At 44.0% G+C, this 14,623-nt stretch overlaps 1 protein-coding gene and 1 pseudogene across 1 annotated transcript in view; both read left to right on the top strand.

The window, feature by feature from the left end:
* LOC140657318 (UDP-glucuronosyltransferase 1A9-like) overlaps positions 1–12,504 on the top strand; it is a 40,652-nt gene extending 28,148 nt beyond the window's left edge. The window contains exons 2-5 of the mRNA XM_072874143.1: positions 8,600–8,731; positions 8,998–9,085; positions 9,922–10,141; positions 11,557–12,504. Coding sequence (XP_072730244.1) covers positions 8,600–8,731; positions 8,998–9,085; positions 9,922–10,141; positions 11,557–11,854 — 738 coding nt within the window. The 3' untranslated portion in view covers positions 11,855–12,504. The remainder of the gene's footprint in view (positions 1–8,599; positions 8,732–8,997; positions 9,086–9,921; positions 10,142–11,556) is intronic.
* LOC140657598 (UDP-glucuronosyltransferase 1A1 pseudogene) lies at positions 1,970–4,332 on the top strand (annotated as a pseudogene).
* Positions 12,505–14,623: the final 2,119 nt, after the last annotated feature.

The raw sequence follows: 14,623 nt of genomic DNA, 5'->3' as shown, positions 1-14,623 counted from the left end.
ATTCAACTTTTTGTCCACAAGGACCCTGGGTCATTTTCTGCAGAGCTGCTGTCTGTCCAGCTAGAGTGCAGCCTGTCCTGTGGTATGGAGTTATCCCATCCCAGCGGCAGAACTTTGCTTTTGCCTTTGCTGACCTTCATGACGCTCCTGTTGGCCCATTGCTCCAGCTTGTGGCATTCTTTTTGCGTATCCCAGGCCAGCGATGCTCCTTATTTAAAGTATCAACTGGCATCAGAAAAATAAAGTATAAGTTAGGTTACTTTAGTCTTATAAAATGAATGTTGTATTTATTTCAGACTTTTTTTAATGTGCATTCAAATATATTTTGTGGTTTGCAGAAGGTTATCATAGCTTCTGTTTTTAGAAGTATCTATTCCTGTTAAGTAAGTTTTACAGATATTGACTTTGCAAAACAGTGGAATAGGGCTTATTTTTCAGAAAAAAACCCTGAATCTCACACAGTAAAAATGAAGCATTTTTAAGAGGATTCAAATTTGGCACTCAGTCTAGAAAAGCAGAGATGGAATAAACCATGTAGCTAAACCTATGAAAAGAACTATGACAGAGGATCTGTGACAGAGGTCTATAAAATCCTGAAAAAGTGTAGCGAAGGTGAAAGGGGAACTGATGTGCGGCTTCTCCCAATACTTGACCTATGACTAACACTGAAATGTGGCGGCAGCCAGCTTAAAGCAGACAAAAGGGAGTACTTTTTCACACCATGCACACCCCCCCCCTCGCCTCTCAACACCAGCAGATTGTTTTTGTAGACAAAAACCTATGAATTTTAAAAGGATTTGGGTCGTTAATAAGAGGGACATTCTGACTGCCAGGATTTGTAGACTTACAAAAGAGGTAATCATGGATTCCCCTAACTGGGGATATTTGCTGTACCGTTTCCAGCGTACAACCTTGGCACTCAACTCTGTACTTCAGCTTTACTTTCTCCTGATAGGTCTCTCTTTTCACCCTTGCCTTTGGAATGGGCTGAACTTGTGGACTTCAGTCTCTGGACTCATATACACGTGAAAGGGTGTTTGTGTGTTGCTCAAAATCCAGTGACACAACTTTTAAACTCTTATGAATGTGCCGTTAGCCTTAAGGGTTTGGTTTGGGTTTTTTTACCTCTTTAATGTTTGATAGCATTTTATATTAGTGTTACACAGATAATACACGTTTGGCTGAAATGTTAGCAGAACTTAAAGACTACATGGAAGTGACTATGTATCAAATTGAGATTTGAGGGCCCGTTATATGTTAGCATAGGGTAACAGTACGTCTGCAACTCCGGGTTAACTACCTGAGTGTATACTGCCAACCTGAGGGCATATGTCATGCTGCATCGCCTTGTTATGTCAGATCTTTTCCTCTTTATTGCTTAAAGGTGAAAATGCACACGTCGGTACTGCAGCTAACTCTCTGGCATGTGAGAATAGCTTCTCTCCACCTCCTTTAGGTTTTGGTCTTTTAACACCACCTCACTCTCAGCTTGAGAGAAAGTTTTGCTTAAACAGGCTGCAGAATGGGACTGTATTGACGTCTGAAACTCCTTCCTCTTTAATGTATTTCCTTAGATGTTACAGTCCTTCTTGCTGGCTTATGAAAATCCCTTTTTTTAACATGCCACATGGAAAACCTCCTATCAAAATAAACTTTTTAAGGACACAGTATTAGCCTTGGAATGTGCTTATCACACCTAGGTACCTTTGGCAAAGGTAGCCATTTCACAAGCCAGATATCCCATCACTCCTACCTGCACCAAGACAACTCTTCGAGGCTGCTGCACTGCGTGAAGAAACCATTCAGAGCTCTCTCCAATCAGGTGTGCTTGGTTGGGGATCTAAAACAGTCTCTCTTCTCCACCCAGCAATTGCTCTTGTTCAGCCTACCATTCCTGTATCTTATTTTGGTTTTGTAAACTTGCAAACTTTTGGCATCCACCTTTTCCCTTTCCATGAAATATGCCTTAATGGCAGATGAGATCTGCTTCGTCAGGTATTTCTTTAAGCACAAACTACAGATATCTGCTTTTCTAGGTTTATCTTGAAAGTTTTCATGTACCTTTGCATGTTCTCCCTATCTAAGGACATTGCTTTGTTTATAGGCGCCTATTTCATTCACCTGTCTACCCATTTCCATTGCATTGCATCATTTGCTGCAGCTTCAACCCAGGTTCTCAAGAATAATTAGGCACTTAAATCCCATTTGAATCAACCTGATTTGGATATCTGAACAAGTCCTTGGAGTGGGACTGTCTTCCACATCAGATCACGTCAGCCATGCGGTTATACAGGCAAACTTTCAAAACCTCAGAGGTAAAAAGCTTTTTCCAAATCTTCAGTCTGAATCTCTCAAACTGCCATTTGTGGCCCTGATTATACTATTTACTGCTACCCAGAAATGTTTGGCTCTGTCATCATTGTTACTCCCCATCGAGTAGCTGTAGGCTGTGGCTGAGTGTTATAGAGAACAGGACTTCCAACATGGTTGTGGTTTTCTTTTTTTGCCTTAAAAATCGTATCATAGCACATGCAGAAGCAGCTCAGAAACTCTGTTCTTCCCTTCTCCTGGTAAGCACAGGACACAAGTGTGGACTTCCCATTGGCGCATACCCCAGCCAAGCTTTATTAACTTATTTTGAAAAGTAGCTATTATTAAGAACTTTCAAAAATGTTTAACCTGTAGCCTCTCACCTATGAACTCTTATGGCCCCTCTTGACCAAGGACCACATATTCTGCTGCATCATTGCTTTCAAAAAGATGTTTGGCCTCCAGCCACTCACCTACGAACTCTTATGGCCCCTCTTGAGCAAGAACTGCATATTTTGCTGTATCATTGCTTATATAAAAAGGCGTTTGGTTAATATGTTACCCAAACTTTGGTGACACCACTGCTCGGCATGCCGGCTCCTGCCTACTGTGTAGAACATTGTGTGTGAACTCCAGGCACCTTTCTGAGCAAAGGTGTAAGAGAGAAAGTTGGAGGTTTAGGTCTTTCATGTCAACAGTGCAACACACTTCTGGTATTATAAGCTCTCTGGAAAAGCTCAGTGGCCGTGAAAGTTGGGAAGCAGTACTCCTGACTTTGATCTGCCACAGGACAGTCAAGTGCATAGTGAATCACTTCAAATAACCCTGATCCAGAAAAATCCCTTTACAAACAATTGCTACCTCTGCTAATCAAAGACCCTGCTAATTGTTCTGAATCATTTAAGATAACATAAATGCATGGAAATGCTTCTTGCTTTAGATCCCTCGATAGCCCTCTTATCAATGCTTTTATCACTGTTTAAAATGTGATCTTTGAACTCCAAAAACCTGTCTTAGCACACATTTTGAGGTAAAGATTAAAGACCATCAAGTTATACATGAGGTACAACTATTTTTTGCTTTCATATGCTGCTTGGAAGAAGTAAGAAGGAACAGTTCATTTCTTTTCCTGCCGACAGCCCCATGACAGTTATGTGGAGCTACCAGACATACGCTGGGCTTGTTCTTTTTCTTTCTTTCTGGAGTTTGGCAGAAGGCGGGAAGCTCTTGGTCGTGCCTCAGGATGGAAGTCATTGGCTGAGCATGCGTGTGGTTCTGGAGAAACTCTGGGAGAGGGGGCACGAAATCATTGCAGTGATTCCTGACGCTACTTTGCTCATGAAAAACTCACAATCTTTCACCATCAAAACATACTCCATGCCTTACACACAGGGGATTGTTGATAGATACTACCACTCCATTGGTGAAAAAAGTTTTGATAACCCTCCCTTTCTAGAAAAAATTACGTTTTTACTCAGCAATATATCAGAACTGATCAACATGTTCTCTTCTACTTGTCAGCATCTCTTATATCATGAAGAACTAATGAAGTACCTCCATGACAGCAAATTTGATGTCGTTATGATGGATCCTGTGTCGCCCTGTGGACCAGTTGTTGCTGAATATCTCTCTCTCCCTTCAGTGTACTTCATGTGTGGTCTTCCATGTACCTTAGACTACAAAGCCACCCAGTGCCCCAGTCCTTTTTCTTACATGCCGAGGACTCTCACATCCAGTTCTGATCACATGACATTTATGGAGCGTGTGAAGAACCTCCTAGTTGGGTGTTCAGGCATTTGTTTTGCTATCTGTTTTATTTAAAATATGAGAATTTAGCTTCTGAGTTTCTTCACAGAGAAGTAACAGTACTGGAACTGTTTTAGCAAAGCATCCATTTGGCTGATGAGATATGACTTTGTTTTGGAGTATCTGCGCCCAATAATGCCAAATATAGTCTATATTGGAGGCATCAACTGTAAGCAGGAGAAGCCATTATCAAAGGTTTGTCATTATTTATGTTGAGGGTATTATAGCATTTATTAGCGATTATTTAAGATTTTCTTTTTTAAGTGCTTCCTATAGTAGTATTTGTGCTTGAGCCAATATGTGATTGAATACCGGGATGGCATGATTTGGAAGTCGGAATCTCAGGCTTCGATGGATGATCACAAGGCTTGCACTGCAAACAGCTGAAGGGTTTCTCTCCAGGAGAGCTTAGGTCAAGTTGTCTAAGCTATGTAGCTGCCTAGATATAGCTTAGCTTGTTGTAAGCATAACACCATAATATTAGACGATCATGGCACATATGCTATACCTAGATAAATGACAAAATAATTCTAGGTCATATGATTTAATATCCCTAACAGTTGTGGAATACTGATTAATTGCAGGAGACCCCACTGGACAAAAAATGGAAATGTGGAACTATCTCTGTGTATATACCCAGGCACTTACAGCGTGCCATAGAGATTGATAATGCGGATGAATATTCCAAAGCCAGGGGTATGCAATCAAAGATGGTAGAGGGAGCAATTTCGCCTCTGAATTTGTGCAAGAAGCAATGTAAGATAGCATATAAGAGGATGATTAGAAAAAAGAAGCCTTCAGGATTGTAACTATCTACCCTCCCTCCCTAGCTTGTTTAAATCTCCCTGGTGGGCTGTGCAAACAGTGCAGATGTCAGTTGTTTATTCTGTTTTTCAGACCGCAGTGGTGTTGCAACAGCAGAAGTTATTGCTAAGCTTGCATCATGTTTACTACTGTAGACTGAGGGCTTTCACTTTGGTAACTGGTACAATATAGAAACAAATCTGAAGATAAACCTTATCAACCCACTGTATATCAAATCTCTGTCAATCATTGCTTCTTGTTTAGACTCTGAGAGCTCAAGGTAATCCAAAGGTCAGACTTTTGTTCCAAGTTTTGTGTCCAATCAGCTGAGCAGACTCAAGGCAGGGAGTTCATCATTAACTGGATGTTAATAAGATAGTGATTGCTTGGTCAGGTGTTACCACCTCCCATTCATAACTCTGTTCAGCCTTTCAGTGCGACACATGGCCAATTGCTTGACAATTCTCCCTCGAGCATTTGAATCCTCTAATGTTAATTCAAGTGTTCAACTTTACCTTGCAGTGCCCGGTTTCTTAAAGCCTTCACCGTGTGTACAGGTTATAAACCCAATCTTTACCCACAGTTAAAAATTACCCTCATTTCTGCCCACCAACATACAGTCCGTTAAAAATTAAACACTTACCTTAGCTAAGATTAAAGTGCAAAGTACCCCATGATTCACTCCTCATCCCCTGCAATAGTTTTGCGGCCGTTTAAAACTTTGCTGACAACACAAGGAAAATGGCTTCTTCAAATCCAGGATTTAATTGTCTTGCCTCCTGGGTTGTGTTTTTCCTGCTCCCGTGGACCTTTTCTGAAGGTGGAAAGATTTTGGTTATACCTATCGATGGCAGCCACTGGCTCAGCATGCGGCCGGTTGTGGAGCAGCTCAGACAGAGGGGACATGAAATCGTGGTGGTTGCGCCAGAGATCAATTTGCGGATAGGTTCGTCGGTGCATTATATCATGAAAACATACTCTGTGCCTTACACCAAGGAGTATGTGGAGGCAGAATTTAAAAAGCTGGGCTATAGGAGTTTCACACGTCAACCCTTCTTGGAAAAATTCTCAAAATTGGCAAATATTACAACCATGTTCTTTGATTCCTGCAAACGTCTTCTGTCTAACAAAGAGCTGATCGAATACCTTGAAGAAAGCAAATTTGATGCTGTCTTTATGGATCCTTTTTTTCCATGTGGACAGATAGTGGCCGAACATCTCTCCCTACCTTCTGTGTACCTCGTACGGGGACTGCCGTGCAGCCTAGATTTCCACGCTACCCTCTGTCCAAATCCTCCTTCTTACGTTCCTAGGTTCTTCACTCACTACACGGACCGCATGGCATTCCTCCAGCGCGTGGGCAATCTCATAGCTAGCCTGAGCAGTTCCCTGGCTTGCAGCTTTCTTTATTCACCATATGATCGTTTGATCAAAGAATTCCTCCGACAAGAGGCAACAGTGCTTGAGCTGTTCAGCCACGCGTCTATTTGGCTCATGAAATATGATTTTGTGTTTGAGTACCCCAGGCCCCTAATGCCTAATATGGTCTTGATCGGAGGCATAAGCTGCACTCAGGAAAAAGCATTATCACAGGTTAGTTACCTTTTTTCCTCTAGTTTAGCTATGGCTGCACTGTTTGCTGTCACCACGAGATGGAATTCCTGGCAGTAACAAATAGTAACAGGCAAAAGAGCGAGGTGGAAGTGGCTAGGAAAGCACTTGGCACCTCTGCATCCCTCGTGCACTGAGGAGTATGTTACTTTGTGGGAGACCTCCGGTTTCCCAGACAAGCATGCATACAAAGCTGGGCTTTTCCAGTCCGTCCGTCCGTGTCCCCCCAGTGTTTTCTGGCTGCCTATTTCCAGTAATTTTGTTTTGTATACCTGTTTACAAGACTTGGTGCTAGCTAGCGTAACGCAGCAGGCCAAATCATCCTAGTCCTCTGCCCTTGAACAGAGGACTATTTCTGCAGGAATTTCAGACAGTGGCAGACCTGAATGAAATCCGCACCACCCAGTGAAGCAGCAAGCGATCTCCTTTTGTATAAAATACTCTGTCCCAGATCTGGACTGCAACTGTATTTTGCTTGAACTATGCCAAACTTCCTAAATATGGGATATCTGCCACTTTCCACTAAGAAATCCTCCTAATTATTAGTGCTTTCTCTTATTTTTCAGTGAGTGTCCACTGCAGGTATTTCATAAAGGTCGTGAGGAGCACCCACCGATACAAGCAGCTGCTGGTTAAAAAGACTTTACTAAAATAACCCACCTATTCCCAAAGCAGGGCTGCAAAAAGCTTCATAATGGTAGTGGCATTCCTGAGCAGAAAGTCAGACCTTGGCACACAAAAACATTGAAAGAACAGAGTAAAACTGATATGAGTAGTCCCACAGAAAATAAATAGGGCTAAATATGCCCTGAAATAGCTGTATCTGTTCCACTGCGTCAGGAACTGCCAAAGAATTTTGTACCAAAAGCACATTTGTATTTTGGGGAGGATTTTGCAGTTCCCCAGTCTGTGTGTTTATACAGAACCGAGCCCTGAGTTCCCAACCAGACATCTATGATCCCTTAATGGAGAGCGTGTCTTCCGAGAAATCTGGTAAGACAGAACCAAGCCCTGAAATGAGAGTTACATTTCACCTTGTTTGACCCCAGGAGAGCATCAGGTCTGCTGTTCAGGGTGCAGCTATCAGCAAACCTTCGATGGCGCCTTCTATTTGGGATCCAGTCCAAGTGAAGGGCCACGGCACTCTGGTCAGCCACAAAAATATGTAACAGAGCGTAAACTAAGAGGGTCAGTCTTGGTTATCCCCTCAGACCCTAGAGATAATGTTTCAATTGCCAGACTTACGGGAACATTTATTTAATTTTATTCCACTCATTTAACTCTGATGCCCACAGCAATTCCCTCCAGTTTTGTCTTTCCTTCCCTGGAGTTACCAAATATTTTTCTATGGCACAGGATTTTTGCTCCAGCCTTCAGCTGTTTTTATGCTTCATCAGAATCCTTTTGTTCTTAGATTCCAGTGACAGATCTCCTAGTCCTTCCTTTATTTAAATCAAACAAACAAAACAGGTAAAAAGATTGGCAGCGGTTCAATATTATCATACTCAAAGCAGACCCAATAAATCCAGATATTAGAGCTATCTGCTGTCAGAACACTTTTCAAAAATCTTAATTCTCTCTTGTAGCTGCATGGTTTGAAAAGAAGAGCATCAACTCTACTGCCAGTGCATCTGACTTGCAATAAATGTGAAAACAAACCACAATGTATTCACTTGGGGATTGGTTGCCAGCAAAAGTATGATGATGAATTGATCTCCTTAATTGGTACAGCATCTTTTTTACTGCACAGAAACCAATGCCTTTGAGCAGGCAGGCTTTGCTACACGACTGTTTTAAAGTAAATTTTTTCTCGTGTCCATACTGAATCTTGGTTCGGGCTTCAATTCTGCAAACATTCACACGCCTCCATAACTTTGTTCATACACCTGTGCCCACTTTTTCCCCCTGGGACTCATTTTCATATAGATAACTAATTTTCCTGATCATAATTTTGTTGTGTTGACTGTTCATTTTATTGCCTTTCCAGATAGTTTTGTGGGAACGTGACAGAAATTACAGCATATGATGTGGAAGGGAACTTGACTAAGGATGTGCTTTGTGTTGGCAGGAATTTGAAGCTATTGTGAATGCCTCTGGAGAACATGGCATTGTTGTCTTCTCGCTGGGCTCCATGGTCTCTGAGATTCCTATGAAGAAAGCCACAGAAATCGCAGATGCCTTGGGATCAGTCCCTCAAACGGTATGGTTTCCCTCTTCCCCTTCCAGCACAGCAGTTCAAGACTGTTTTCAAATACAGTATAAGATTACCTTTGGCTTTCAGTGTGCTTTGTCCTCCCTTCTTTCTCCTGCTCCCTGATGCCAGAAGAAACTATCACCCCAGCTGCTCTGCGTGACGAAACAGGTTTTGTGCACCATGGATGTTTTCAGTTGTGCTTTTCAAACCCACTGAGGAGCAGCAAGAGGCTGGTTGCTGAGAACTGACATTGTGTTTACTTCTCTTGAAAGGTTTTGTGGCGATACACGGGAGAGGTGCCCCCCAACCTGCCAAAGAACGTAAAGCTTGTCAAATGGCTGCCACAGAATGATCTTCTAGGTAGGTCTGAGATAGATACCTTGAGTGATACCAGCGTGTTTCTTTTAATCTGATAATGCTGTTGTAAGGCCCCCTTAAGCATCATCTGCGCTGACTCCCTGTATCACTGTGGGTCATAGGACTTTCTTACAGCCTTTGCTGTTTGAACCAGAGCTCATCTTTTAGAAACTTGCCTGATTGCAACTTCAAAATTTCCGAATTATAAAACAACACTGTTTGGAAAGGTGTTCCAACACTTGACTACCCTTACTGTCAAAAGTGGGGGGTCTATCTCTGACTAGCCAGTCTCAACACCCAGCCATGGGGTTTTGTCATGTTTTTTGCCTATTTTTTTGCCATTTTGGACTGAAAAGAAAATTTAAGGTCCTGAATGAGCATTTCCAGACAGGTTGTCGGGCTTTTCAAGTGGTAAAATTGTACATGCTGTTGCCAGGAATGCATTTGTTGGTTAGACAACAGGGCTTGGCTGTGGGAGACCTGCAAAACCAGCAAATGGAAGACATGGTAAAAAAGCAAGCAATGGTAACATCCTCTTTAACCTCACTTGGCTCTGATTTCATCCTAAAATCTGAGAAGCTTTGGAGGATTATCCAAGGCTTTCCAGAGATTACCCAAACCAAGACAGAGGTCTACAACCCAAGGTTCATTCAATCCCCTGTCAATCAATGTCCTGTTCTCTGCAGCCCTAAGTCTGTCCATAACTAATGATGCACACGACAGCCCAAAGTTCTTGATTTATACCTACCAGTGCCATTTTTGTGCAAGTTTTTCCCCAGGGATGTGTTACTGTGACTCTACAAATCAAATAGCTAAGCAAGTCTTTCTTTCCTCCACAGCTCACCCTAAGACTCGTGCCTTTATTACCCATGGAGGCTCACACGGTGTTTACGAGGGCATATGCAATGCGGTGCCAATGGTACTGATGCCTCTATTTGGAGACCAGATGGACAACGCCAAGCGAGTAGAGTCACGGGGAGCAGGACTGACACTGAATATACTGGAAATGACTTCGAAGGACATATCCACTGCCCTGAAAGCAGTTATTAATGATAAAAAGTCAGTAATAGAAGCACAGCCTTTCTCCTTCTACTGTTGTGTAACGCCAGTACTCTAGCTTCCAGCTTAACAGAATACTAATCTGTTCTTATATGCCTTCTTATATCAAAGTTACATCATTGAGAAGCTGATGCTTGCCCTGGGCTAACCTCATCTTGCCCCTGTAACAGCACCGTCCTTCTCACTGCCTGGGATTATAATAATTAGGTGACAAGAACTGGCTGATACGAGAGGATGCAGGTATCAAGAGAAGATGGGGTATAAATGCAATAGAAGAAATCAAGTTGCCAAAAGATGTGTCACGTGCTTAAAGCCTAATTTACCAGGCAGTGATGTTGAGGGCTTTGACACAATGTGGTACAAAAGGCAATCGGTGAAGGGAGATGTGGCAAACTGCTTTTGTTCCCCAAATCAGTGGCGACGTGAGTCAGTGGGGAGCCTGAAAAGGTTGAAAGGCTCAGCTGCCTGGCTGATTTTCTTAGCATGAGGGTTGCCCAGAGATGCTGTCTGCACAGCAGCAGGAGGAAGGAGACAAGTGGCAGTGCCTCGGTATAGTCCAGAGGCTGTACTGCATCAGGAACCATTGCCTCCCAGCTGGCAGGGTTTACTAAACATAGCTATTATCACTCATTTATTTTACAGACCAGTTTTCTGAGTCATTTACCCCCCACCTAGTGTTCATAAGGAGCTGTATGAGCACAGTCAGCTGCTGCCTGGCTCACCAATGCTGGCCAATTCCAGCACAGAGCAGGAGGAATATGCGCGGATACACTGAGGCCGTACAGGGAACCACGCTAGACATCATAGTATTGCAGTCAACATGCCCAAGGTGTTTTAAGGCGTCACAGGGAAGGGGAGCTTTACGACATACCCTCCTCTTCCCCGCTCCCTTTCTCTGCTGTCACTAGGGCCTCTCAGTTCTTGGCATCCTCTTCCCCATCATGTTTCTGAAAAATGGCACCTTATTGCCATTGTTTCCTAACCACTGTTCTCATAGCAATTTTAATAATAACAACAGTAATAATAATAATAATAATAATAATAATAATAATAATAATAGTAATAATAATAATAGTAATAATAATGCACCTTGATCTTCAGCTGGATGGCTTTTCTACACCCAGTCTCCCATTTCAGCCAGATACCTTCACCCCAGAGATTTTGCTGACAGCTCAAACTAAGCTTTTTCTTTCTTCTTTTCTAATACCTTTCCCTCTTTTTTTGTCATTGAAAACAGCACTTTTCTGGGCCCATAACTTTGCCATTATCCTTTTCATGGGGTGGTGGTGTTGGGGAAACACCACCAGAGAAGCTCCCAGTGGACCATCAGACAACTGACACCGCATCTTTGTTTTCTGGGGACTCAGTCTCAGCAGCACAAGTCATTGAAAACACCAAATGTCTTTTCTTGGCAGGTACAAAGAGAACATCAAGCATCTCTCTGACCTTCACCTCGACAGACCCATCCACCCCCTGGACCTGGCTGTGCACTGGGTGGAGTTTGTAATGAGACACAAAGGGGCCCCACACCTGCGACCTGCTGCTCACGACTTGAACTGGATCCAGTACCACTCCCTGGACGTCATCGCCTTCCTCCTTGCCGTGGTGCTCCTCTCACTCTTCATTTCTTTGAAGTGCTGCCTGTTCTGCTGTCGCAGGTGCTGCTGTAAGAAGGGAAGAACAAGAAAGCCAACCAAATCAAAGTCCCACTAGCAGATGAAACCAGTGGTAGAAGATAAGGCCTCTGCTCCAGACCAGAAGGATCTGAGAACATCTCGAATTTCACTAAAATAATTGCTGACTTTCAGTCAAGAAATAATAGCATTCCTTTAAACTAGCACCATGGGAGGGGTTGTTTCACTGATATAATTTTTGCCTTTAATTAAGAATCGATTGTTAAAAATTATTTGTATAGGAGTGCTTCAGTCACTTGGGAAGATATTAGTGTGAAGTCCAAGGCTCCTGGCTTCCATGTCTTGGTGTACAGAGGACTCATCACGGTGACATTTTTTTTTTTACCTCTATATGCAATGGAGATATATAGGGAGATTTCATAAGACTTTGCTTGAAGGGCTTTAGGAGAACCATTTACTCTAGTGTACGACTGTCAGGTTTATCAAGCACTTTGAAATCTTTGTATAGCTGTTGTTATAGAAGAGGCAAATGTTTTACACTGACAATATGTGTCACATAAGCCAAGCTAGACGCACATCTTAAATGGGTTTTGTGTGTGTTTACAATACCCTGAACTCAATTAAGGTTTCGTCAGGGAAGTGGTTGTAAAGCCACTGGTGTTTCACCCAAGTTCCCCATCAGGCAGAGTGCTGTGTCTGGAGCTTACCTGTTAGGTGAGGAGACCTTTGTAAGCATTGTTTATAAAAACCCAACTGATTTACTCTTTGTAAGTGATGTTCAGGTAAAGACCCAAACCCCAACCCTATAAATAAATCCCCAATAGTAACAATAATGGCTCTTATGTTTTCTGACTTGAGATATATGGGGCTGGACGCTTGTTTGATCATGGAGAGAGAGCTGGAGAAGGGAAAAATTCAATGCCCCACAGTGTGAAAGCCACCTCAATGCACAAAAGCCAGTTCTCAGCATTACTGTCTCACTGCTTGGTGAGTTGGTCTTTGCTGAGAGGTTACATCCTGAGGCTGCCACAGTCCCCACTACTACGTATAGAAAAAAATCAGAAAAGAGCTTAAACATAAGTTAATATTCAGGGCTCAAAACAGGCTGGGGTATCCTGGTACGTCATGGCAGCACAGGTGTCCTGCTAAGTACCTCATGCTGTTATTTTCTATTGCTGTTTGAAAAAGCATGTACTTTAGTGAAAGCTGGTTAAGTTCAAGACACCAGTCCCTCTGCTCCTCAGCCTGTCCCCATTGCAGTGCCCGATTCTCGTGGGCATCCATGCCACCTGCAACCTGTCCAGGGCCGATGCTGACTGATGCTTTTCATCCTCTGCCTTTCCCTCCCCACCTCCTGCCCCCCGTAAACAGATGGAAACCTCTTCCTTGGGACACGCAGAGAGAGTCCCCACGGTGCATGAGAGCTGACCTGCTTTTAAAATGCAGCTTCACATGTTCCTGAAGTGACAGCTCTGGCTGTCCCCGTGGTCCCAGCTGGAGCCAGGTGACAGCAGTGCATCTGTGCAATGGTACGCAGTGCCTCTGGAAATGAGACCCAGCAAGACCTCGCAGTGCCCATCACACTACCAAGTGCGGTGGTTTCAGTCAGCTCTGAGCACGGGGCTGGCTTCCAGCAGCTGTCTGATGCCAAGAGCACTTCAAAATGTCCTTACGGAGAAGCTGTCCGAGTACCCTGCTGCAAACAGGCTCTGAATCGATTCACTGACTTTCTCTGCATGGACAAGAGAAAACCCCTTAATTTCAGATCAGATGAACAGAATTTAAAAAAAAAAATCCCAATTGCAGCTGTTCAGGTTGGTTTGTTTGTTTTGTTTTGTTTTTTCAACTCAAAACCTCTTGTGTAGGTGGAGGAAAGGAGCTAAGAGAAAGGGAGGAGGACACAAAGTGCCCATCCCATGGCTTTCATTTCGGAAAGATCTCTAACAAAGCTGAAGAGAAACAGCAGCAGAAACCAAGTATCCTCCTCTTCCTCTCCTTTTCCTTTTGCCCTCCTTAGCCTCAACTAGTTTGTCCCGCTCTTTATTTTCCCTTGGCTTACCAGAAAAATAAGGAGGAGAGAGGGGCCTTAGGGGTCATGTACAACCGTCATGTCGTGTCCAGTTTCAGCTGTGCCCAGCAGAGGACACTACGATATCGCTAACAGGAGGGAGCAAGGAAAAGGCCATCCTTCCCTGCCAAGCCAGCCCAGGTGGGCCGGTGGAAGTCGATGGCGACTTATTTTTCCGTCTGTGCTCCAGGAATACGGACCCTGCTGCAAAGAGATCGTTTTCAGAGTGAATTAGGAGCCAAACTGCGTGGGACAAGCAGCTTCGGTGCAGAGGAGGGAGCCGGAGGGGCTGCAGTATCACCACAAGACAGCCTGCCCAACCCTTCTCAAGGGAAGAGTTACCCTGGGGATGCCGTCCCCTCTTATCACCCCTGAATCAGGTTCCATATGGAGCCCTGCTGCCCCTAGGGCAGAGAGCGCAAGCCCCTGCTACCCTTACTGGGAGAAGGAGAAACCATTGCCACGATGCATTTCTAAGCAACAGAGCCGAGATTGGGCCACTTCCCAAAAGGGGAAACTGAGGCAGGGCCAGCCATTGCTCCTCTCCCTGAGCTGCGCAGATTCCACATCGCCCCAGGGCTCCAGGCACCGCAGCCTGAGCTTTTCCAGCCAACCCTCCACAGCTCTGCTTTTACACCCCTGCCATAAGACAGCAGCCCAAATCCCTTTGCTGCCCTTGCAGAAAGGAGGGGCACAAATACCTCCCACCTCTGGCAGCCTCTCAGCATTGCCGAGCGCTCCCGTAGCTCCCCTGCGGAGCTGCGAAAGGAGAGGAGAGCT

Source organism: Ciconia boyciana, chromosome 10 (genome assembly GCF_034638445.1).
Source record: "Ciconia boyciana chromosome 10, ASM3463844v1, whole genome shotgun sequence".
NCBI classification, from domain to species: Eukaryota; Metazoa; Chordata; class Aves; order Ciconiiformes; family Ciconiidae; genus Ciconia; species Ciconia boyciana.
Note: the sequence above shows the minus strand (reverse complement) of the source record. Positions and strands in the feature narration are given on the sequence as shown.